General features: G+C 38.6%; 1 protein-coding gene across 1 annotated transcript in view; it reads left to right on the top strand.

Moving 5' to 3' along the window:
• Nucleotides 1-2,931: 2,931 nt before the first annotated feature.
• The window catches only part of alk (ALK receptor tyrosine kinase), a 410,764-nt gene continuing 387,748 nt past the window's right edge, over nucleotides 2,932-25,947 (top strand). The window contains exon 1 of the mRNA XM_058399951.1: nucleotides 2,932-4,087. Within this exon, the coding sequence (XP_058255934.1) occupies nucleotides 3,373-4,087 (715 nt within the window). The 5' untranslated portion in view covers nucleotides 2,932-3,372. The remainder of the gene's footprint in view (nucleotides 4,088-25,947) is intronic.

Here is a 25,947-nt window from a genome sequence, read left to right as displayed (position 1 = left end):
AAGAAAACATGATTCATCAGACCAGGCCACCTTCTTCTATTGCTCCATGGTCCAGTTCTGATGCTCACGTGTCCATTATTGGCACTTTCAGAGATGCACAGGGTTCACCATGGGCACCATGACTGGTTTGCAGCTATGCAGCCCCAAACTGTGATACACTGTGTATTCTGACACCTTTCTATCAGAACCTGCATTAACTTCTTCAGCAATTTGCATTAACAACTTCAACTCGTCTTTTAAATTGGACCACACGGGCCAGCCTTCTCTCTCTATGTGCATCAATGAGCCTTGGTTGTCCATGACCCTGTTGCCGATACAACACTGTTCCTTCTTCGGACCACTTTTGATAGATACTGACCACTGCAGACTGGGAACACCCCACAAGAGCTGCAGTTTTGGAGATGCTCTGATCCAGTGGTCTAGCCATCACAATTTGGTCCTTGTCAAACTCGCTCAAATCCTTTTGCTTGCACATTTTTCCTGCTTCTAACACATCAACTTTGTGGACAAAATGTTTACTTGCCTAATATATCCCACCCACTAACAGGTGCCATGATGAGGAGATAGTCAGTGTTATTTATTTATATATATATATATATATATATATATATATATATATATATATATATATATATATATATATATACTCTCTTTTGTAATAATAAAACTATAATGCAAGCCAAAGTATCGCTTATATACTGTGATAAATGATAATTAAAGGTTGACAGGCCCAGCTACAGTACCATATCGACTTACCAGCCTGACTTTGTTTTTTTGCACAAAAAACACAGCCCTATTTCCTCTGAATTTATTTATTTTATATATCTGGGTTGAACCAGCAACAAATGAGCATCATTATTCCTTTAAACCTGCCTGCACTGACAGTGCTATCTGATCATGAAAAATGGTGTGCTGCTGTGCATTACCACTTTCATCTAAGCAGAGACTAGCCTAGTCCATGATAGCCTTGTCTTCATTCATTTCGCTTAGGTTGTCTCTATGAACGCAAAAAAAAAAAAATGAGAATACAATCTCTAATTAGTGCCTTTATGTCCATTGGTCCCCACGCATTCCAAGGGTTAATGAACACATCACATGAAGCAGATCGGAGGAACAGGTATATTAGATTGCCATCTTGTGGCCAAAGATTGAGGAAAATGTTTAGTCTTGGAGGTTGGACAGCACTGTGGTTAGGATTTTGTGCGAATGTGTGGGCGATAGCATATCTTCTAATCTCAGAAAAGAAGCTATTTGTGGGGAAAAAAAGGTCCTATATATGAAATCTTGTAAGGTGCAGGTGCAGAAATGTTTATCAAATGAAGCAAAGTTCTCTTCTCCAAAGCTGGAGGATTAAATGCATTGTCAGTGCTTGGAAATAACTTTTTGGAAATTACATTTGCCAGGAAGTCAGATTGTTTACTCTTTATATCATCTGCAAGATGTCAAACATTGTAACAAAAATTGTCATTTGTATATTAAAAGAAGCATTAAAATGATAAAGTTATTGATTTATGAATGGATCTGAGGTTTCAACGAATCTCCTCTCCCCCCAAATCTCTTTGCTTTTGGTTTCTCTTTTTCACTTCATTGACCAAATAGTTTACAGAAAATGATGGTGCTTTTTTCTTGGCCACTTTATTTGACCCATCTATCTTGTTGGTCCAGCTTATCTCCTTCTTCCATACAGTATGTGTTCATCATCTCTAGCGTTCATGAGGTTCACTTTTTGGTCAGGGGACTGATGCTGCCTGCATATTTTGATTTGCAGACTGCAGTATCTCTGAACCTGATGCACTCTTATCAGCATGATGAACACTACAGTGGCACTACAGTACCAGTGACAGTGCTGTGTTAAGAATGGGACACCACCCTAATAAAATCTCATCAGCTGTGGTGAGTAGCGCTGCTGCCTTATAGCTCCAGGGTCCTAAACTCAGATTACTGTCTGTGTGGATGTTCTCCCTGTGTTGCCTGTGTCCAGAGTTTCTTCTGGTTTCCTTCCACGTGACAGAAACATTTCAGTAAGTGGACTGGCTATGTTAAATTGCCTGTCAGTGTCAATGGGTGTGTGCAAGGTTGCCCTGTGATGGACTGGTTTCCCATTCAGCACGAATTACCCCATCTTCCAACCAGTATTCTGGTCTAGGCTCAAGATCTACAGTGACATGGACTTGGCTGAAGCTGTTACTGAAGATGAATTAGGGAATGAGAGAAAGTCAGCAGGTCGGATACAATCAGTATCTATGGTAGATAAGCAATGGGTGACTATTAATCTATTATTTTATTTTATTTTATTTATAATGATAGTGGTAGTAGTGATTAGGTGTCAGTTTCGTGTTAGTAAACCTAAACACGAAAGAAATGTGTTGAAGTAAACTATGTTTGCCGAGTAAATAAATTAGTTGGCGCATTTAATGATTCCGCAGAGCTAATGAAGCAACAAATTGCCTCTTTGAGAAACGGGAGGAACAGAAAAAAAAAAAGAAGAGAGAGAAAAAATTCCCCCGCATATTTACACCTTGCAGAGTGGGGTGAGTAACTAAACCCTCAAATCTTTCCGAAGGGAAATGATGCCAGTGATGTAAAGTTTGGTCTCCTGATGGACGGTGACGTCATGACGAGGCAGAAAGAGCGTCGCAGGGTGAGAGTTGGCGTGCCGGGATGGTTGCACGGCCAGAACGCGCGTGCCAAGTAAGCTGGTCATTTTTTTTAAAGTTCTTATCATGGTTATTACATTTTTTATTAATTTGTTTAAAAAACGCTCGAGCGGGAGAATCCTTGCAGAACAAGGGCAACTGTTGATTTGACGTTAAGAAAGAAAGAAAGAAAGAAAGAAAGAAAGAAAGAAAGAAAGAAAGAAAGAAAGAAAGAATCACTAAGTTCTGCGCTCGGATTCGTTTCTGTGGTCACAGTTTGGGACACGATAATATTTTGGCCTGAGCGAACGACATCTGGTGGTCGTGAAACGGCTACGCGAACGGAAGACAGCGACGTTGCGCGTGCAGGAGTGTTTGCTGAGCAGAAGCGTTTGCCTCTACGGTGTTGCGTGCACATACATACAAGGGAGCTTTTGAGCGAGCTCGGGAGGAAGAGCTGTTCGGCATACCGAGCAGCAGCGGCAGAGCTGAAACACTGGGGGGCCAGTTTGGCTTGCACAGGAGACCGTTTACGGCACTTTTTCTCTGACGAGGAGGATGCGGTGAGAGATTTAAGCAGGGCTCGTGCGTGATGCGAGCGGTGAAAGCGCACGAGGAAAGATCCGGAGTGTGCATGAGCATTTCGTCTCTGCTGTATATGGAGAAGGAGTAAAGAACGAGGGAAAGAGCTCGACTAACTACGGAACAAGGTTCATCATCCAGACCGACCTCCAACATGACGCCGAGGATGTTGTGCTTTCTTCTTTGCTCTGCGGCATGCGTGACCGGGCTGCAGGGCGCGAGCGCACCTACTGTCCCCGTCAACAGCACGCTGGATGCGAGTGGCAAACGGGACTCCAATCAGACCTTCAACTCCAGGCTGAAGAGGAAGACGCTGTCGGTTGATTTTGCGGTGCCGTCTCTTTTGCGGCACTACATGGCGATGTTCATAAAGCGCCCGCTGAACGGGGACTGCCTGACACACTCCGGATGCTACACGGTGCGCGCCAACCTGCGGATGCACTGCGCGCCTTTGCAGAAGACCATCGCGAGTTTGCTCGGCGCGAAGTTGGCAGAAAACGTGCGGGGGGAGGGCGGAAACGGCTCCGGTGGCGGACAACTGCCGTACAGGCGCACCCGGCCCGCCCCCAAAGTGCTGAGTTTGGGTTTGAGTACAGCGAGCCGCAAGTCCAACCAGGTCGTGGTGGAGGTGGGAGAGGACATGGTAAAGACCGGATGTGGAGGGCTGATTGTGCGCGAGGACGCGCCTGTGCCCTTTTTGGAAATGGACCTGACGCGCGTGCTGGAGTGGTGGCTCGGGGCCGACGGAGGCCGGCTGCGCGTGCGACTGATGCCTGAGCGCAAGGCTCAAGTCCCGGGCAAAGAGGAGAGGTACTCAGCCGCCATCCGGGCATCAGACGCCCAACTGTTTCTACAGATAGCATCCAGTGGTAAGTACATACTTTTGAAAACAACAACATCAACAACAATAGTAATAATAACTATTATTATAATTGTTGATTGATTGATTGATTGATTGATTAGGGACTGATCAGGTATTATGGCACACTATGAAACAGGGAATAAAGCCTATTAATACATTTCTTCTTAATATTGCCATTATTGGTGTTCTTATTATTATTATTAACGATAGTGCTAATACTAACAACAGCAACAATAATAATAGTAATAATAATACATTTTATCTTTTTATATACAGTATTTACATTTACTCACACAATAAGCAACAATTGTAATTGGAATAAAGGTAAACTATGTAACCTGAGCTTCTATAATGCATGAATTAGGGCTGGGCAATATGATGTATAATATCGAGATTGTGATACATCATGGTTAATACACACTTTCTACATATTCTGGTTATCATCAGGTGTCAGCGATTTATAATGGCATCATGCTTAACTTTAATAAGCATCTGACCTGAATAATATTCTTGCACAAATATTTTCAGATTTTTCAGAATTAATTTATTTATTGAATGTGAAAACATAAACAAAAACGTCTACACATTATGATATACTGTATATATTTTATTATGATGTCATGGTATGATTTCTTGCTCATATCTCCCACCCCCAATAGTCCACCATACCTTATCTTCAAACCTCATCATCAAATTTGACACATTTGTTTGTTTCCAAAAATTGTAGCATCTTTCCAGAGCTGCACAGGTTTCAAATAAATAGACAGCAGCACATTTGTATTGACAACAAACCACGCAAAAAGGCAAAAAAGTGCAGCATTTTGCAAGTTCATGCTGATTCAGTTCAGTCCTTTTTACTGCTGTATGTCAGCCTTTATGCTTCTGTCTATAGGCTGACTCAGTTTGGTTGCTGGTGCTCAGTAACACCAGTTGTTTTTGCTCTGTTGCGCTTTATTGTAGCACTTTAGCATTGTGTGTGTGTGTGTGTGTGAGTGTGTGTAGGGGTGCAGTTCAAGGCATCTACAGTAATATTTGTGATCCCACAGAGGGTTTTTCTTACATTGTAGATTGTGGCTATTTCTGGAGCAGTGCTTGCTCTATTAGTTTTAACAGTGTGGTTAGTACTCAGGGGTGAAATTCCTCTCCTTCGGCACTGTCGGATCAGCATTATTACCCAGTCACTTTAGCGGATGTATTTACCTCAGGAAATGTGCAATAATTTTACCTGCTCTCATGGATTATTTGATTCTTTTGCCCTTCCTTACTTTTCGAGGGTATAAGATTGAACACCCAGTCTTCCATGTGAAGTTCCAATGTGAAAAGTTCCATGTGAAGTTCCATGTGAAGTTCCAAGTTCTAATGAATTTACGGTTACATAGTTGATTGGTTTAACATAAAAGAAATGTTTAAAGGGTTCATTATTGAAGAATTTCTCATCAGTGATGAGTTACTGTATAAAATATGTGGAGATACATGTATGTTCTATGCTGTGGAGACCTTTATACTTTATCCATTTGTACTTTCACATTTATGTGCATTCATTTGGTAGATGCATTCCTGCAGAGCTGCAAAAGAGGCATTTAAAAAATCTGCTCTATTTGTGCAAGTTATATACTGTAGTTTCTACTAACAGATAAGTAGCAAGAACAGAGAGTGCAACAGAAAATATCCATCTGAATTATTTGGAAAGGAAATAAGTACTACTACTTCTACAAGTCCGGCATACTGTAGGTTAAAGTCTAGGTATACATCCAAAACACTGCTAAAAAAGATTTAACGAAAAGCACTCAAGTCAAGTTTTTGCCAATTACTTCTTTTGGTGAAGAGGTTGGTCTTCAGTTTTTGTTTGCCAGAAGAAATTCATTCCACCAACAGGGGGTCAGTGCAGAGAAATCTTGATCCATGTCTTTCTTTTACCTTGAGGGATGGTGGTTCAAGTCAATCTGTTCTAGAGGCTCAAACGGAATGTGATACCAAGCAGGGATTGATGAATGCCTGCTGGGAGAAGGGGTTCATTTTTGGCATTGTAGGCAAGCATCAGTGTTTTATGTCTGATGTGGGCAACTACAGGACGCCATTGGAGGGAATGTAGAAATGGGGTGATGTGAGAGAGATTGAATATAAGGCATGCAGCCATTTTCTGGATCGGTTGCAGGGCTCAGGTGGTCTGCCAGAAACAAGATGTAACCTCAAGATTGAAAAAGATCTTGCGTCTTGACTGTTGTGAGGGAATCTGCAAAGTGAATGAAGTTGAGAAGTTGATTTGATCACTGCATGACCACAAGAGAGAACAGTTTTTAAACTTCGAACATTATGTATGCACTTCAGAATGTCCACATTAATGGACATCAATTGGTTACGCTAAAAACCATCAATGTCTTGACCAACCAACCAAAACTTTATGTCATCAAAGACATAAAGTTTGCTTGAACTAACACTTAATATGTGCGTCTAATGGAAAAAGCGGGTAACTGATTGTTATCCCAAGGTTCCTGGCAGACCTCGCTATTTGTTGGGTTGAGGGATTTGTTAGGATGCCAAGCAGCTCTGCTGGAGGCAGTGATCCATAATCCGAACTAAAGAATCTGTACAGCAATTTCAGGGTCATGGAGCTATTTAATATGTAATAATCATTGCTGGTAAATGCTTCTAGATCAGTAAGTAAACAGACGGCATGAATTAAAGCCAATACTCAAATGTTTTTCATAAGTGAGGTGGCCCTTGGTACATAAACAGTACATAAACAGTTTCACGGCTGCAATATGCTGGACGTTGTAACATATGGGAGTCGGAAAGCATTTGGATTCTGTAAATACTGATTCTGTTTATTTTGGCTTTTCTAACAATCATGGTTAAATACACAATCTGTCAGGGTTAATGGAGTTATAGCCATAATCATATACAGTTTTGCTCAGTAATGCAGATACACCAGGGATATCAGTAATTAACTACGAATCAGTAGGAATCAAATGGCGTTTGGCATGGTCCAGGGTCTGGGTTTGAGTCCGGGGCTGATCCTATGGGTTTTCTCTCACCTCCAAACAAACTTCAAGTTGATTTCTGCACTATAAGATACCCCTAGTTGTAAATAAATGTGTGAAAGATGTATTGCGATGGTCCTGTAGTAGTTCAGTGTAAAATGTGAGATCTTGTATAATTGTTTTCCCAATTCCCAAGCTTAACAATTTAGCGAGGTACGTGAGATATCAAATCCCCCTGTGACAGTGTGACAGCATACTGACTGATCCTTGAACATGTGCTCTTAATATTTAGCACGAGAAACCAGAAACACAATTTGTCATAAAGCTACTGTTGACCAGATTATGGGCCTTTACTCTATGCTATTTAGCTAACATGATGTACTTCTTTGTTGAACGTACCTTTGAAGAGCTAAAACTACATTAATGCCACGCAAAGCTAACAAAGCTACATTCTAATATAAAACTTCAAGAAACACTTTCAAGGTAACTACAACTGACTGAAGACATGTGAATTTTACCTTAGCAGATTGTGCAGAAATCCAAAATGAAACCTTTCTTGAAAATGCGACTCATAACAAATGGCTGTTTATTCTGTCATGGAAGTCTAAGCTGAAACATTTTGGCTTTACATGGTATTTTTTTTTAGTTCTGTCTTGGGATTTCTTGGTGCAGTCTCCAATGCTATGTGTCTAACCTGCAACCAGATGCTAACCTTATTAACAATTGCTTTAACTATACTACACCTTACAGCCAAGTAAGAGCAGGAAGTATTTGAAAAGGCTGGCTTTAAGGTATCCTAGATAGTTAATCAGAGGTGGAGAAAGTGTAGAGAGGGTAAGATTGTGTTAACGTGCTAAAGCTGGGACACATTTTTTCAGCAAATGAGGTGACGTGCTCCAACCAGGAAACTACAATGATGTGGTGTGTGTGCTGTATGTCAGCTTTTATCCAAAATATGCCCTTAATGTATTTTATGGATTTTGGTATAAATTTCAGTAAACCTTGTTTAAAATTAATGAACTTACTCGTCACATGCAAGGTACAATAAAAGCTCTTTGTATCACCGCACTCTTGAATTCTCAAATCAGAAGGATTAATTTTCTATTAACAGCATGGTTCTGACAGAAGTAACATGAATGCTTTTTTTTTTATATTAATGCACTCCTTTTAATACATTATCATTTCTATAGTAACAGCCAATTCCCCAGGACTTGATGAGACACGCTTCACATAATCTAAGGCTAATGATATTTTTAATGGATTTATAAGAAGTCATTATTTAACAAAGAAAAAGTCTAACCTTTGATATAGTAAGGCTCTCTGTTTATGTAACTTTTAGGAAAGGAGTCTCAGTTCTGTGTTCTGTAACGGTCAGGAAGTTTTTTTTTGGGCATTATGGGTAAGGAGTTTGTGTTTTCTAGGTTTTATGTTGTTTTTGTAAAATTCAAAACTATGGAAAAAAAAGGAGGCTGGTAAAGGAAGGAGTGTTTGTAAGTGATAACAGGAAGTGGCTTGTCTCAGTGAGGTTTTATAACATTAAGTGTGACAGCTGAAAAACGTGAGAATAATAAATGACTTAATTAAAATGTAAAAAATAGTAATCATTGGCAAATCACTGTCATTTAAGATGAAGCACACCACAGGAAAAAAAAAAATCCACTTTAGGTGGAAAATTTGACATATCCCACCATCCCCGCATGGATTGTTTACCCGTTGTGTGTTATTCCTTATGTATTATATTACATGTTGGCTTGACATCACAAAAATATCCAGTGGGAGGAACCACAGCTGAGCAGAAGCAGGCCAAGTTTTATGACAGATGCATCAATAGTTTTAAGCAGAACAAAACATGTCATCTGTCAGATAGGAGTGCAATAAAATGCAGCTCCTACTCAAAATTGACTGCAGTGTTGATTGGTGCACAAGACACAGGCTGTGAAACTCAAATAGCCACAGTTGTTGTATGAGTGGGCATGGAGTTGGCACCCAGGGGATCGAGCTCTTATGAACAGAGCTCTCTTTTTCAGTGAATAAAAGATAGTCGATAACACGGCTGGTTGGAACAGTTTATCCCTTACATTGCAGAGTTGTCAGCCAAACTTTAGCAACCTCTACACCAACCTACTCTACCCTCTCTAGGCCATTCATAATCTAACTGCGATGTCTTGCATTCGCTTAAATCTCCCTAAATGCCAGTCGTATTTGAATACTATCTGCTGTTACTTGGCTGTAAGCTGCAGATTGGGTTTCTGTCAGAGCCAAATGTGCCTTGGCTAGTGTTGCTGATGCAGCCTTGACTTCTTTGCCCCGAGCTGTGTTGTAGGATTCGGTTGCAATACATAAGCCTATTATGCCTGTTTGTGTGAGGCTTATGGAGAAAGTCACCGCTCTATGAAAACAGTTGGGAGAAATGTTTGCTTGACATCAGCAGGCATAGCCAGAGCAATGATACGATTACGGTTTTATAACAAAACGGGAAATGCAAATGACAACATCCATATTTTTTATTTTATTGCAGGAGTCATCAAGTTTTGGACCGCAATCTGAATGGGGATCTTTCTGCAAAGCATTTCAGCAGACTGAAATGTATACTTAAGACATCTGAACATCGAACATAGAATCATGTTCCAGATTCTCTGTTATTGCATTATACAATTCCTGGTGTTTATGTAAATTATTTAGGTGAAGGTGGGGATCAGATCAGAGACTAGCTACAGAACTAAAGACATTAAATCGACATTAAATATTTCATAAATGTTTTGTTTTATTTACCAAACATTTTTAAAAAAGTGTCAAAAGTATTAATAAGCACTAATATAAAAAAATATATATATATATATATATATATATATATATATATATATATATATATATATATATATAAATTAAAAAATAAATAAATAAATAATATATATGTATATATATATATATATATATATATATATATATATATATATATATTTTTTATTTTTATTTATTTATTATTTTTTTTAATTAAAGCGATGAATTTTATGTAACCTTAAATTTAATTAAATACCCCTGGTTTAGAGACTTATTTATGGGGACTGTGTAAAGTTGTATTATAGGGTCTCCTATGCTGTTCACACTGCTTTTGCAGAGAAAATGAATCATTATGCAATTACCCAACATGTCACAGTGCTATGCAGATTCTTGTGTATCGCTCTTTCTTCACAGTTCATCAACACATAGCCAATTTCTTCTCAATAAGGTGTTCAGGGAGTTTTTCAGTTCGAGAAACCAGATTGTATAGACAGATGAGCAAGAAATGATATCTGAAATATGGCTGGGGGAAAGTCATAAGGGTGTAACTGGTTGCTATGGTAAATGTTTAATTAGCAGACTGTTGATTAGCTAAATAATGACTGTCATTTTGTTTGTTGATGACTTTCATAAATGGACAAGGGTTTGGATGTAAATGCAGGTTTATTAACAAAGTACACAAACATAAAAAAGAGTCAATGTTGAAATCAAAAACATTCAAGGGTTCAAGTAATGGTCAGATGTCCATGCCGAAGCTTTGTGAAGCATGTGTCGAGAAGAAAGGGGACTTTAACATAAAGCACTGTATCACAGTCACATCATCAGTGATAACTTGAAACCTTATTTAGGGTTAAATAATTTTTTTTTTTTGAGAATTCAATGCCTTAAATATGTACATACACCATACAGTATTATTCAGTCTCGAAGCCCCATTCACTTGCCTTTTAAAGAGCTTTAGCTAGCCACTGTTTTTTTTGTAGTATTCTTTAACATTACACTACAACCTGTGTGTAGTTAATAGCATTACAAGCTTTATCATCAACATACAAAACGTTATCTCTTGGCACATATATTCTGATAAACTCATGTCTGGGCTGGGATTAAATACACTTACATAAATTCTTTTATTTGATACAGCTTGCCAGCCATGTCAGTTTGCACACACAATACACAGGTACTATGTATATACACACTCACTATTTACTTTATAAGGAACATCTTGCATGTTCATGCAGTTATATAATCAGCCAATCATGTGGCAGCAGTGCAGCACAAAAGGTTATGCAGATGCAGGTCAAGAGCTTCAGGTAATGTTCACTAGACTAGGGAAAAAGTGTGATCCCTCTGATTTTAAGATTTGAATTTGAGAATTTGAGAATTTGAGATTGCTTTGAGCTGCCAGGAAGGATATACTGTAATAACTGTACTGTAGACACTCACTCTTTACAACCGTGTTGAGCAGAAAAACATCTCAGCCTACACAGAACATTAAAACTTGAGGTGGATGAGCTACAACAGCAGAAGACACATCAGATTTCAGTCCTTTCAGGCAAGAACGGGAATCCGAGGCTATCATGGGCACAGATTCACGGAAACTCAAGGTTTTTTTTGTATGGGTGTGATGATGGCTGATTAGATAACTGCATGAATGTCCAGTTGTGCCAATGTGCCCAATAAAGTGGATGGTAAGTGCATATAATATGCATTGTATTTTTACCACTAGAGGTTGTAGTGTGAGCACCTAAAACTTTAAAACCTTTCAATTTATTTGGTTGAAAATCTTCAACACCTCGTGAAGCATGGACTCACTATCACTTTCAAATGGACTCAACAACAAACAAACAGAATATTGTGCACTCGAAGATAAAGGCTTGATCATGTCACAAGCGATAAGCTGGAAGCAATACTTGAGGTGTGTATGCATAGTAATTCAGTGATTTGAAGCAGGTGTGTGTGTATGTTTGTGTGTGTGTGTGTGTGTGTGTGTGTGTGTGTGTGTGTGGGTGGGTGGGTGGGACAATCATGTGACCAATCAGATAATAAGCTTTGTAAGATCAGGTGTTCATGTTTACAGATGGGTTTGATGTGATAACACTTCAGCATTCTTCCTACTCTTGTGTTTTGGGATCTTTCATTCAATGGTGGGATTTTACACTGGCTGCAAGAGTTCCTGATGATGAAATGCATGTGATGTTTCATCAGATATGTAGGAAAACTTGCAGAGCTCCTTCTAGCAGGCTGGGGAAAAAAGCTTCAAAATACAAGCGGTAAGAAACTATTCATAAATAACTCATAGAAATACTTTATATAAATATAGAAATATTATTAGAGAATGTTAGAGAAACCTGAAGGGCATGTTGCTGTCTCACTGTGCGGTTATGAGAGCTGTGTTCTTTCAAAAAGGAAATGTGCCATAGTGCTGAATGAAAGGAGTCCATTATTTTTCATGCTACAATTACTTGTTACGTGAACCTGAAATTAGCACAATTTATCAAATTCCAAATTTACTTTTGTTAAATAATGCTAAATTTAACTTGTCCTCTTCAATCATCACTGTTAGCAATGTTTCCAGTGGTTTTTCCCTTTGGCTATGATGTTAACAAGTGTACTGGCCCCAGATTGAAAGCATCCAGCATATCCTCAGTGCTACAATGGAGTGAGAGGTCTGTCTCCATCAGTTGGCTCTTGACGCCTAACGCTTTTATTAATGAAACACTACTGCAAAATCGATAATGAGTAAAATGACAAGCAGTTCATTATCCATGCATTTCTTATCATTATTGGACGTTAGGCACCATAAATGTCTAGTCCAGGACCTCACAAAAACCTGTGGGAGGGAGACTTCGAAGATCAATATGTTTACTAAGCCAAATCTACTTCTGATAATCCTCACTTCCATGCGATCGAACATCAGCTGAGAAGTCGTGCTTGGACTGATTTATTTGCTCCAACAAGAAGTTAAAAAATTCCCTTAACACCAGTAATTATTCGACCGCTCAACTAATCGCATCACAAAAGTTTTCAACACAGAAGAAATTGATTTAGAAAAAAATTAATTCTAGTTATATGCTGCTGTTATCTAGAACATGGGTTCCCAAACTTTTTCATCAACTTTATCAGCAGAGTGAATTATTTACATTAGGTAGGTCCTGAGACTTTATGTAGACTAACATTAAGTTCAATTTTTGTAATGTTTGGAAAAACCTCTTGCCAGCTACATCTTATGAGTTAATGCTCATGCACCACAGTGCAGTCTAAAGCTTTCACCGGAAAGTGATAGCACCCCTCTTCCATATACATGAGCTCTCAGAAACCTGTGATTTGCTACTGGCAATGTAATCTGTATCTATCTCTTTGGTGGATAATATCTCCTCTGTGGATAACGATCTTGTCTGAGGCTGTCTCATCTTGCGCTTGTCTTGTCTGTGGATAACTATCTATCTCGTTTGTGAATAACTATCAGATCTGTGGTTATCTAAATTGTCTGTGGCTAACTATCTCGTTTGTGGATAACTCTCATCTGTCATAATCATAATACTGTATACATAACTAGTATATTGTATGGACCTGCAATACAATATACTTTGTTACCTGCAGAGCTAGAGCTGTATATGATGCATACTTTGTAGGTTTACAATTTATCTATTACAATTTATTTACAATCTAGCATAGATTTATTTTAAATCTATGCTAGCTGAATTTCTGTCTATTGTTACATTCCTTTATCTTTATTTTATTCTTACTTTATTTCTGATGTGTATTTGTGCCTTGTATGCTGCTGGAACACTAGTTTCCCCTTAGGAATCAATAAAATCTTGTCTTGTCTTGCCTTGCCCTGCCCTGCCCTGCCCTGCCCTGCCCGACAGAGGGGCAAAATATATGCCATTTCTCCCACCTAAAGAATATAACCAGTTTTTCCTCTTTAGACTCTTTTAAGCTGTAAAAAAATATATATATATATATTCGTAAAATGTAATTTTTTGTGAAGCTGACATTTTTCACAGTCTTATGAACCACCTAGAATGTCACCACGAACCCCAGGATAAACCACAGGATAAGAAACCCTGATTTGTAACATAAAGCCAAAACCGGTGCGAGTTTTACTTCTAACGATTTTTTCATTTTTTCACCTGAGTCTGGTGTTAGTCTATCAGATGCCCTGATCCGGTGTTGAGTTATCCACCATGTGCCCACCAGGTTGATGTGACACTATGGCTTGAAGTCTGACATTTGTTACAGTCCAAGCTTAAATTAGAATTTGTACTTCGACCACCAGTAGTCTCCTACTCATTAAATTGGCACTAAGCTGACTGTCCATGTCCATGGCATGTCTGCTTCACTTGCTAATGAGCATCTACTGACTTATTAAGCTGTGGTACATTTTCATAAAAAAGATCTTAATACTCCTGGTTCATTGCAGAGAATGTATTGGAGATTTGAAGACTTATTGTTTTCTTTCAAATTTGATCATATTTATTTTCCACAGAAAAAGATCTGGTTTAAAAAAAGTATCAGTATATAGGTATCTGTATCACATATACTGGAGATCCTGCCTATAAAATTTGGCATGTTGCTCTCTCCTAATTGCTACAATCCAGCTCTTTTTATATGCTTGTCCCTTGGAAGGTTTGGAAAAATTATATCTGAAATTTATTTTCTTTTTCTGTTTAAGCAGAAAGGTATGCTAGAGTACTATATGCTATGTCAGTAAGCTAGCTGTAATGCCTACCTGGCTTTTGCTAAGCTCTGTTTTGAAACCTGTCTGAAGATGAATAAACTGTGCACTGAATGTTTTAGGACAGATTTTCTTTTATTTATTTATGTATTCATGTAACGAAACCTGAGGTAAAATCAACCGTGACTAGCACATGTTTGCTGATCAGCATAATTAGGCTAACTGAACAGCTTATGTACTGTATGTAACGCTCCCTTTTGTTTCTTTTTTAATTGTTACTGATGAGGGCTTGAAATGTTTTTCTAAATATTTAGACCTCACCGCAGAACATCAAATCCCATCCCACCGATTATTCTTTTCCTCATTCCTCCTGTTCCTTTTTCAGATTATTAATTATTTTATGTTTCTATTCATTTTTTTCTTTTGGTTACAATTTTCTGTAATAACTTTTGGTTGTGAAAATACTAAACAGTTGAACCTTTTCAACTGAGGTGTAAACATTTCACTTAAAGCAAGCCTACGAAAGCAACAGTGAACAGAGATTTTGTGTAGCTGTAAATTGTCATCGCCTGACTGACCCCCAGTGAGCTGGAGCGGATTCGTTTAAACGTAATTACTGCAATTCCGGCAATTTACTAACACCCCCCCACCCCCACCCACCCACCCAACTCCGAAGGAAAGTGACGAACACATGTACTGTAAGACTCACACTTTCCTCCATGTTTATAGGGCTGTAATGTTTCATCACAGATGCAGAAAGATATAAATCAGTGAATTTTAATCAGTTGCCCTAGGGACTGATCACCATCTATCTAATATGCATAGCTTTACTTTCAAGACGTATTTGAGAAGAAGCTTAGCTTATTTACTTTAGCACCACATACAAGTTAAGGGAAATGCACAAAGGCCACCTCGTGCCTGCTGTTCTGGATAGATTTTAAATAACATCACTGTGAATTTTACCCGCTAAAGACATTTTTTTAACTATGTATTCAGTGTTATTAGACTAGCACTACATCATATAATTTTCTCTGATTCATCACAGTCAACACACATACAAGTAAATGGCTTGATGAATGAATGTCTGGACTGACAGATGGATTGAGCAGAAAATTATTAGGCTTCTGTAAGGTTTGTTTATAATGTGATTAAGAAAAAAAAAAAATCCAATATAAAATAAAATTGTACATTTATTTTAAACATGATTTGGAGCAATTCAAGTAACTCGTATCATTAAAAAAAGATTTTGAAAAATAATGTATGTCTGTATGAAAAGTGAAGGATGCAAAAAAAATTTCACTTTAGTTGAGAAAAAGCAAGTTGAGACGCGCTTTAGTTTATTTAACATGGTGTTTTTGTAAATTGCACCCAGTTATACAGATTCAATCTGTGGAGTTCTAGTAAGTCTAACGAGAGGCATGATTGCATATAATGAACTTGACTGGCACAATTTTGTCTATTAAGCATGCTTTTATTGAATTTCTTTTCCAAACTCCTCTGGTTTAATAACATGCACTTCAGCATGGTTTCATCTTAGCGCATCAGTTAGAATAGCCTCATAAGAAAGTCTTTTCAATTAACATCGACCATCCACCGTCTTTTAGCGCTGTTATTCTTTCTATTGATCAGCCAACTGACAGAAAGCTGTAACAAACCGAATCGGTTTTAGTGTAAACTTATTTATAGCACACTTTTGTTAGCATGCTTTCAATGTTTATTAACAGTCACCCTTCCGTGCTTATCAGAGACTTGAAAACGCTTTCGCTACAGCCCTCACTGGAGCATTAATTATCGTTTGTAAAGACACTAAATCAGATGAAGTTTAATTGCTGTCGCAATATTAGCGAAATGTTCTAATCATTTCCTCACATTAATCAATTCAAGATGGGAATATTCGTTTTTATAGATGATTCAGTGATTCAGGTTGCAGTGCGCAGTGGAGTCCAAAAGCCTGAGACCAAAATGGTTCTGTTTGCGTTATTTTTTAGTTGAACTCATATTTTCATCAAGTTATATTATCATCAGCAACTTGAGTGAAAAATGGAATCTGGGAAATATTTACACGGAAATAATTTCTGAATGTTTTAGTATTTGGTACGTCCCATTCTTGCTTACACAGACTCCATGAGTTTGTATAAAACCTGATCATCCATTTTGAATCAAATCCATCAACATGAACACATGCTTCAATGGAAGGAATAAGACTCTTGGAAAACCTTTTGTACAAAGAAATTAACATCACAAATTTGGTTACATTTAAAATAGGGACCTAGAAATGAGTCACGTCTTGAATACTGATTAGTAAAGATGTTGTACATTTCCTTTACTTGTTTTAGAAGAAAGGTTTCTTTGCTGACAGGAAGGTTTGCTGCATTTTGCTCTTAAATAAGGAACAGGGTTGAACCTAACTAGATTTTTTTTAATCATAAAATTAGCAAGTAAAGTGAAAACTCGACATACAAATTTAATTCATTTTGGAGGTGAGTTCTTAAGGCGAAAATGTGTATTGCGAAACGAATTCTCCCATAAGAAATAATGTAAATGCAGATAATCCGATCCAGCCACCCAAAGAGCTTACTAATATTACCAATACGAAGCGTATGTAAACTGCATGGCTGCTTACAAAGAACCAACCCAAGCCAAGCATTCCATGTAAAGGATCCTCACAGGAAGTAGTGCCACGAAGCTTGGGCTAAAAATAGACCAAAGTTGAGATAATGCTCAATGTTCAATAAAGAGCAAAATACGTAAACTTGCTTCGGTTGGCTTTGCTAGGCTTTCCGCTATACAAACAAGTTTTGAATGGCTCCCAGATGTACACACAGTTATGCCTTAAATTCTTTGTATGCTGATGCAAATTACATGCAAAATTAAAATTTTTAATGGGAAAATTCGTAAGGCCACTCATATGCCCACGTTCCACTGTACACGCAATTGTGGCTAAGTAGGTTACTAGTATTTAGTTACTTAAATTCCTTAATAATTTACTTTCTATCTCTAATATGGGATGAAATTCTAAATATTGTAGAGGTTGTATTCATGGTTTTAATTATTTAGCTAAAACGTGCACCTCGCTTGTTGTAAATTAGACTTAGTATAATATCATTAATATCATTAGATGTAATATCAGTGGGACACAAAACACACTGCAGTTGCAGAATCATCCATATTGTTTATGCAGTCCAGTGTACACAGAACAATAAATCAAAGCCACACGCATACTAAACAAATGCATCACACTGAGGAATGCAGGTTTAGAGCATTTCTGTAGCATGCATGCTTTGATGACTTTTTTCAGTGTATCTCACACCGGACAGCACCAAGTAGCTAAAGGTTTGTTATCCAAGGTCCACCCTTTTAAAGAATTATCCTCTTTGGTGTTTTGAGCTGCTTGAGTTTGTGAGAGAGAAAGGAAATGCAAGGGTAAGTGTGAGAGAGAAATATGATCTGAGCACATGGTGCAGCAAGGTGATCTGAGAGCTTTTAATGTAGTCCTGTTGTGTGCTATAAGTAGGATCAGCACATTACTCATTGCAATGCAGAATGCCATTAATTATCACTCACCATAAAATGACTCTTCTGAGAAATATAATTATTTTACGCAAGGACAGGACAATTATTGACTGCCGTTACACACCATATGCCTACATTAAGCATATGTTGTTTTTCAGTAATGTATTTTGTAAGGTCTGAAGTCTGTGCCAGAGGTCAGTGTGTCTTTCATACTCCCACTCCTCTCTAAACAAGGACTGAACGATAGAGATAGGCAATGTTGGTATGGAATTTGTAGGGAAGTGAATCATTAAAAGAGCTGAATCCATGATATTTAAAATACATTTCAATGAGGACTGCATTAGAGGTGTATCTAAGCTGTTATTTTTTTAAAATCCCGATCCCAACTGCACCCACAAACCCACTCTTGACTAATTCAGCCCACTCCGACAGACACTCTTGAATAATTCCTCCCACTCCCGCAGACACCCTTGACCAATCCCTCCCACCACTGCAGATACTCTTGATTAATCCCTTCAGCTCCCACAGACACTCTTAACCAATCCCACCAGCTCCTGCAGAATGTTTGACCAAACCCATTGCTCCTGCAGACACTCTTGGCCAATCCCACACACTCTTGCAGACACTCTTGATCAATCCCATGCACTCCTGCAGATACTCTTGATAAATCACTCCTGGTCCCTCTGACGTTCTTGAGCAATTCAGTCTGCTCCTGCAGAATGTTTGACCAAATCCTTTGCTCCTGCAGACCCTTTTGGCCAATCCTGAGTTAGATCAAACTTGCCTGTCCTTGCAAGCATTCTTGATCAACCCCATCTGCTCCTGCAAATCATTTGTTCAGTCTCACCTATTCCCACAATCTTGACCAATCCAACCTGCTCTGGTAGACATTCTTGACCAATCCCACCCACTCCTGTAGACACTCTTGATCAATCACATTGTTCCCAGATACTCTTAAATAAATTTATGCTCCTGTAAGAAACTCTTCAAGGCACACCCCCTCCTGCAGACACTCTTGACCAATCCTTTTCCTCCCAAAGGCGCTCTTGGTGAATGTCACTGCTCCTGCACATGCTTGATCAATCCCGCTCACTTCCACAGACAATCTTGAACAAATGTTATGCTCCCGCAGACACTCTTGACCAATACTGACCACTCCCACAGGCCTTCTCGACCAAGTCCACTGCTTCTGCACACTTACTCCCACAATCCCGCTTGCTCCCACAAGACAATCATAAACCAGTAATGATGCTACCTCAGTCCTGACCAATCCCGCCCACTTCCACAGACACTCTTGACCAATCCCACCTGCTTCCACAGAAAGTTTGACCAAACCCATTGCTCCTGTAGACACTCTAGACCAACCCTTTTCCTCCCACAGGCACTCTTGGTGAAAGTCACTGCTCCTGTACATGCTTGATCAATCCCTCTCACTTCCACAGACAATTTTGACCAATTGTTATGCTCCCGCAGACACATTTGACCAGTACCGCCCACTCCCACAGGCACTCTTGACCAATTCCACTGCTTCTGCACACTTACTCCCACAATCCTGCTTGCTCCTACAGACAATCTTGACCAATAGTGATGCTACCTCAGTCTTGACCAATCCCGCCCACTCCCACAGACATTCTTGTCTAATCCCACCTGCTTCCACAGAAAGTTTGACCAATGCCACCCACTCTTGTAATTGTTATTTTGGATGTATCTAAATCCACAATATCTTTGAACACACTGTTTTATTTCTCAGACAAATGAGTAATTTAAACCACTGGGAGGTGAATCAGGAGGCGAATTCAGCTCCTTAATTAGTTGTATTGTATTTACTTTGCGCCATAAGAATCATATCTGAGTTTCCAATATGTTGTTCCCCAATCCCTGTGCGTACCTTTAAGGTGAGCTAAGCATTGACTATAGAGCAAGTGGCTATGAGCACTATCGCATTTCTGGAGATAAGTTATAACTTCCTGATACTGGCGTCTTCTTGGTAACCAAGTTTCTGTTGCTAAGTGACACTAAACATATGAGGCATGATGAGGCTGTAGACAATCTGTGTTCTTTGTTCACATGCTGTGTTATGTACATGTTTACAGCATAAAAATAAGTCGGTACTATAGATCGGAGAATTGTGAGCATATATTTAAGGATGTCCTGATTTAATACTTCATTTCACTTTTATCATTGACATTTCTTAATCCAGGCTTTCACAGACATAATAATTAATTCATAATTGTTCATGTACTGCTCACATTTTGCATTACCCACTGTAACCCTGTCAGACTGCCATCCCTTTTTTTGTGAGCTGGAAGATCACTTAAGGGATAATCTTAATGAGTTATGACTATGATGTGTTTCTTGACTGGTCACTAATTATGTTGTTGCTGTTGTTCTTTTGGTTGCTTCCTTTTCGGGGTCGCCACAGCAGATCATCTGGTCTGCATATTTGATTTGATTACTGATTATAATTATGTCAATTTAATCTGGACAACTCTAGTTTTAAATCACAGTCTACTAAATTGATCTGGTGAAAATACAGGTAGAAAAGTTCAAGGTAATTAGGTAAGTTTTTAAACGTTCTTTACAGAAATTAAGCCTTTTCTTTCTTTCTTTCTTTCTTTCTTTCTTTCTTTCTTTCTTTCTTTCTTTCTTTCTTTCTTTTTCTTTCGTCATGTAAAGAGTCACCTATTCTGAATAAAGATGTTATTTATAACAAAAAATTTATTTTGTTAGATCATTTACCACAAACTCAATTTATGACAATTTTTCCACTGTGCTTTGCAATCATGCATCTGTTAAAATAGCACATTTGTGTATCTTTTCGTTTAGATTATTTCTAGTTAGCAAATGTTAGTTTAGTGTTTTTCCATCATCTGGAAAAGCATATGCTTCTAGCAGCTGCAAACTGTGCCTGTTACTCCATGTCTTGGGTTATGTGGAAGATATGTGACATGTAACTAATAATCACTGAAATGTAATAGCAGAAAGGACCAGCCGAGGGTCAAGGTTATAGCATGTCGCTCATGGAGAGTGATGACAAGGAATAAGCATGCTATTAGACATCTCAAGGATGGGGAGAGAGTCTCAAGGTTGGAACTCTGAGAATCCTCTAAGAAACAATTAAGAACATCCATGTTGCCGAGAGTCATGTTCATTTATCTCTATAATATATGACAGCGGAATGCACAATCATAACTTCTCTCACTGTGTTTAGGCTCAGGATGATGAACTGGCTCTCTAAGAGGATTGTTAATAGAGTAGACTGAGGGAGAAGGCACACTTAATAAGTGAGGGAATACAGACTATAGTTTTGGTTTCCTATTTTACATATAAATAACAATAATAATCAATATATTAGCACAAATGAACAATACTGACATTGAAGTCATTTTTAGCTAGTGTTCCTAGAAGGAATTTTTTGCCTTATGGGAAACTTTCTATGTTAGAACTCTGCATAGAACATTTAAAACTTGCTATAGAGTGACTGTGATATGATGAGAGGTACACTATATTGCCAGAAGTATTCGCTCACCTGCCTTGACTCGCATATGAACTTGAGTGACATCCCATTCCTAATCCATACGGTTCAATATGATGTCGGTCCACCCTTTGCAGCTATAATAGCTTCAACTCTTCTGGGAAGGCTGTCCACAAGGTTTAGGAGTGTGTTTATGGGAATTTTTGACCATTCTTCCAGATGCACATTTGTGAGGTCACACACTGATGTTGGACGAGAAGGCCTCTAATTCATCCCAAAGGTGTTCTATCGGGTTGAGGTCAGGACTCTGTGCAGGCCAGTCAAGTTCATCCACACCAGACTTTCATCCATGTCTTTATGGACCTTGCTTTGTGCACTGGTGCACAGTCATGTTGGAAGAGGAAGGGGCCATCTCCAAACTGTTCCCACAAAGTTGGGAGCATGGAATTGTCCAAAATGTCTTGGTATGCTGAAGCATTCAGAGTTCCTTTCACTGGAACTAAGGGGCCAAGCCCAGCTCCTGAGAAACAACCCCACACCATAATCCCCCCTCCACCGAACTTTACACTTGGCACAATGCAGTCAGACAAGTACCGTTCTCCTGGCAACCGCCAAACCCAGACTCGTCCATCAGATTGCCAGATGGAGAAGCGTGATTCGTCACTCCAGAGAACGCGTCTCCACTGCTCTAGAGTCCAGTGGCGGCGTGCTTTACACCACTGCATCCGACGCTTTGCATTGCACTTGGTGATGTATGGCTTGGATGCAGCTGCTCGGCCATGGAAACCCATTCCATGAAGCTCTCTGCGCACTGTTCTTGAGCTAATCTGACGGCCACATGAAGTTTGGAGGTCTGTAGCGATTGACTCTGCAGAAAGTTGGCGACCTCTTCGCACTATGCGCCTCAGCATCCGCTGACCCCGCCGTCAGTTTACGTGGCCTACCACTTCGTGGCTGAGTTGCTGTCGTTCCCAAACACTTCCACGTTCTTATAATACAGCTGACAGTTGACTGTGGAATATTTAGGAGCGAGGAAATTTCACGACTGGATTTGTTGCACAGGTGGCATCCTATCACAGTTCCACGCTGGAATTCACTGAGCTCCTGAGAGCGACCCATTCTTTCACAAATGTTTGTAAAAACAGTCTGCATGCCTAGGTGCTTGATTTTATACACCTGTGGCCATGGAAGTGATTGGAACACCTGATTCTGATTATTTGGATGGGTGAGCGAATACTTTTGGCAATATAGTGTATGATGCATGTAATCTCTGTGTGCAGTAACTACAATCATTAATGGTATGACTTGCATGGTAAGACTTCACAACAGAATATTAAGACAACAAGGTTTAATTGTTTAAATACAGAAATTCTTTAAAAACAGCATTGTTTTTAAAGAATCTGTCTATCCGCATATACATCTATTCATCCATCCATGTATCCATGTGCTCCTTTTGTGATTCCCTTATATAGAATTATCAATGTAACGAGCAGATGAACTGATTTTGGAATCCAAATCACGTTCACAGCGAGGTCAAATGTCTTTTTTTTTTTTTTTTTTAATAGCTTCCTGCCAGCTTGAAGCATTTTTAAGGGCATTTTATGGCATCAGTTTGTTCGCAAATGCTACTTTGTCAATTTAAGAAAGCTACTCACAAGGTGTCATTTTTTTATTACAAAATTTATTTTAAAAAACCCACAAACACACACATATAGTTAAACAAGTGAAGTAAGGTGTAGAAGGACGGCAGAGAGTAATGGACTTGTCCACCTGGTGTGCACCAGAACGTACCCTTCAAGTGCAAAGTTAACACCTAACAGCTTGCAGAGGTCAGCGGGTCAGAATGCATTATTTCTACACATCAATACACAAACCACACATCTACCCATGTGTAGTTTATCTCCTCAGGATGAGTGGCAGTGTGAGAGTGTGGAAGAGCTGCAAATATTTTGACAGAGTCAAACTTCCTTCCTCTTTAAGTCTGACTCTTGAGCATGAAGTGAAAATGATGGTCGGAATTCAGAGCATCAAGGCTGCTGCTCCACACTTCAGAGCACCGATTATTCCAGTTGAAATGTGGGGGCACAATTTAAAACTGTCAAGAAAGGGAACACCGTCTGCATGTGGTAGAAGAGAAAAAAACCATCCGTCATTTACTAGTGCCTGTTTATTTATTGCCAAATCTTTCTTTTTACATGTGCATTCCTGTTGGAGATTTTTAAGGGCTTGTCTAAGATGAATCACATTTTATTTGATTATTATTTACAGACTCCCTGCTAAAATAACCAATATAGCTGCAAGTGGCAATTGTCTGCTTCTACACGTAGAGATTACATAGCAGAGTGTTTTCACAATTCAGTGGGAAAAATGCGATGCCGTTGCAGCCCCTTTTGGCTATGGATATTTCTTGAGTGCTCCAAAATAATTCATGATTCTACAATCAGTAAATCGTTCTGTAAAAACAAAACAAAACCAGTAGCATCATACACTAATGGGGGTGTTTCTGTAGTAAAAATATTACTTGTGGTCTTGTGTGGTTGATGTTACACATTAAATGGGTTAAACAATATTGGTAATTGTTTATATGGTGACATTTTCTGTGAGGAAGCATTCTTGGACGGAGCCTCAGAGTTTAGCAGTCAAAGGTGAGGTGATGTTTTTTTCCGTAAGCCATCAGCTAGCTAGCTGAGTGAGCTAGACTAGCTTTTCAGATCTTTTCACATTTGACTGTATAAAATGTCTAAAGTTTAGAATCAATTGCTGGTTGTGTTTATATATCTGAATGCTAATATAACCTATACATAATGCTCAGGGTAATCTCTATGGCACATCACTGCTAGCTGACTTTGGAGAAGGAAGGGTGTATAAATCAACATGATCTAGCATAGCTTGCTAACAAATCTATTGACACCAAAACAGAATCTATCTACCTTTTGGCTAACATTACCTAACTTTATTTAGTTTGATTTGTGTTCATGAAGAAATGGAAAAGAATAGAAAAGACAGACTTAAAAAAAAAAAAAACCCATCTGAAGTAATGGAATGTAACATGTTTCTATACAGTAGTAACAAAATTTACACATGGACTTGTGTAATGGATGTTACACTTAAATGGATTATATAACATGCCTGATTGTTGATATGGTGAAGTTTTCAGAGGGAAAGCTTTTTTTCTTACCTTTTTTATGTGGGAAAATCTTCGAGAGAGGAGTTTTATTTTTTTGCACTTTGGTAAAATAACAGTCTGCATTTTTGTCTTATTCCCTTCAAGAAAGAAAATAAAGAGAAACTGGTGAGAGAGCAGCTAGATTTATTGACGTTATTGAATGTTTCATGGACATTCCACAGTATTAAATATGATTATAAATGGCTAATATGTTATTGACTAAAGAAACATGCATATTTCCAGCTATTGTGTAGTGTTCTATATGTTTACTTACTTAGTATTGTGTAATATGATGTTAGTAAGGAATGTGTTAATATTTTTGTTCCAGTTTGTTTTGCAGACACAGGATTAAATACGATTTCTTGTTAATAGGACACACTGCGATTTTTTTTGACTTGAAAAGTGAATAAATGAGGAAATGACTGTATAGCTGCTGTAATGTAAGTGATAAAATGAGCTAGAAATGTCATGGAGGTTCCACAGCATTATGTTATACATTATCTACTGTATAGAGTCTGTAGGAAGAATTTATTTTTATTTCCTGTATCTTGAAAGCTTGTCTAAACCATTAGTGGATGCTGCATCAGTCCTCATTTCAGTCTCTGCCCAAATGTACATGTTACTTTGACCCTCTTGGACAGACCAGTGACTAGGCCACATTCATCTTGTTCAGACATTTCCTGACCTGTCAGGTCATTCTGTGTGGTGTGAAAGAGAACAGAAATAGAGGACAAAGTGTTATGGATGGAGCTGGCAGTGTGACTGGAAAGGAAAGCCTTTCTTTTTTTTTTCTTTTTTTTAAATTCGGTTGCCAGTATTGTTGTTGATGGCTCAGCAGCGTTTAGTGTTAATACAAAAAGAATTGCTGACCCTAAGAGATGTGGTGATGTATTCAGCATTCATTGCACCAGCAACACAGAGGACCAAATAGGAGTGGAATGGACAGACAGCTTGACACTCAACAATCCCTCTTTCCTCCTCAGAGTCTATTATTAGATATATAGGAAGACCTCAAGAATTGTTGCCGTGGTTATCTGTGCAGTTTCTAGACAGGTGGATTAAAAGGGAAAAATAATCCATATTAAAAAACAAGACTATACAAGCCCTGTAACTAGGTATATAGGCACTTATTTACCAAGTAAGGAATACAATATGATGTGTTATGCTGTGGAAATAAAAGCTAATTAAAAGACGATATGTGCAGTAATCAATTTCAATACTGAAAGTCCGAACATCAGGTGCTAATTATCAGAGAAGATGTGAGACAACTGTCCTG

Source organism: Hemibagrus wyckioides, linkage group LG09 (genome assembly GCF_019097595.1).
Source record: "Hemibagrus wyckioides isolate EC202008001 linkage group LG09, SWU_Hwy_1.0, whole genome shotgun sequence".
Lineage (NCBI taxonomy): Eukaryota > Metazoa > Chordata > Actinopteri > Siluriformes > Bagridae > Hemibagrus > Hemibagrus wyckioides.
Note: the sequence above shows the minus strand (reverse complement) of the source record. Positions and strands in the feature narration are given on the sequence as shown.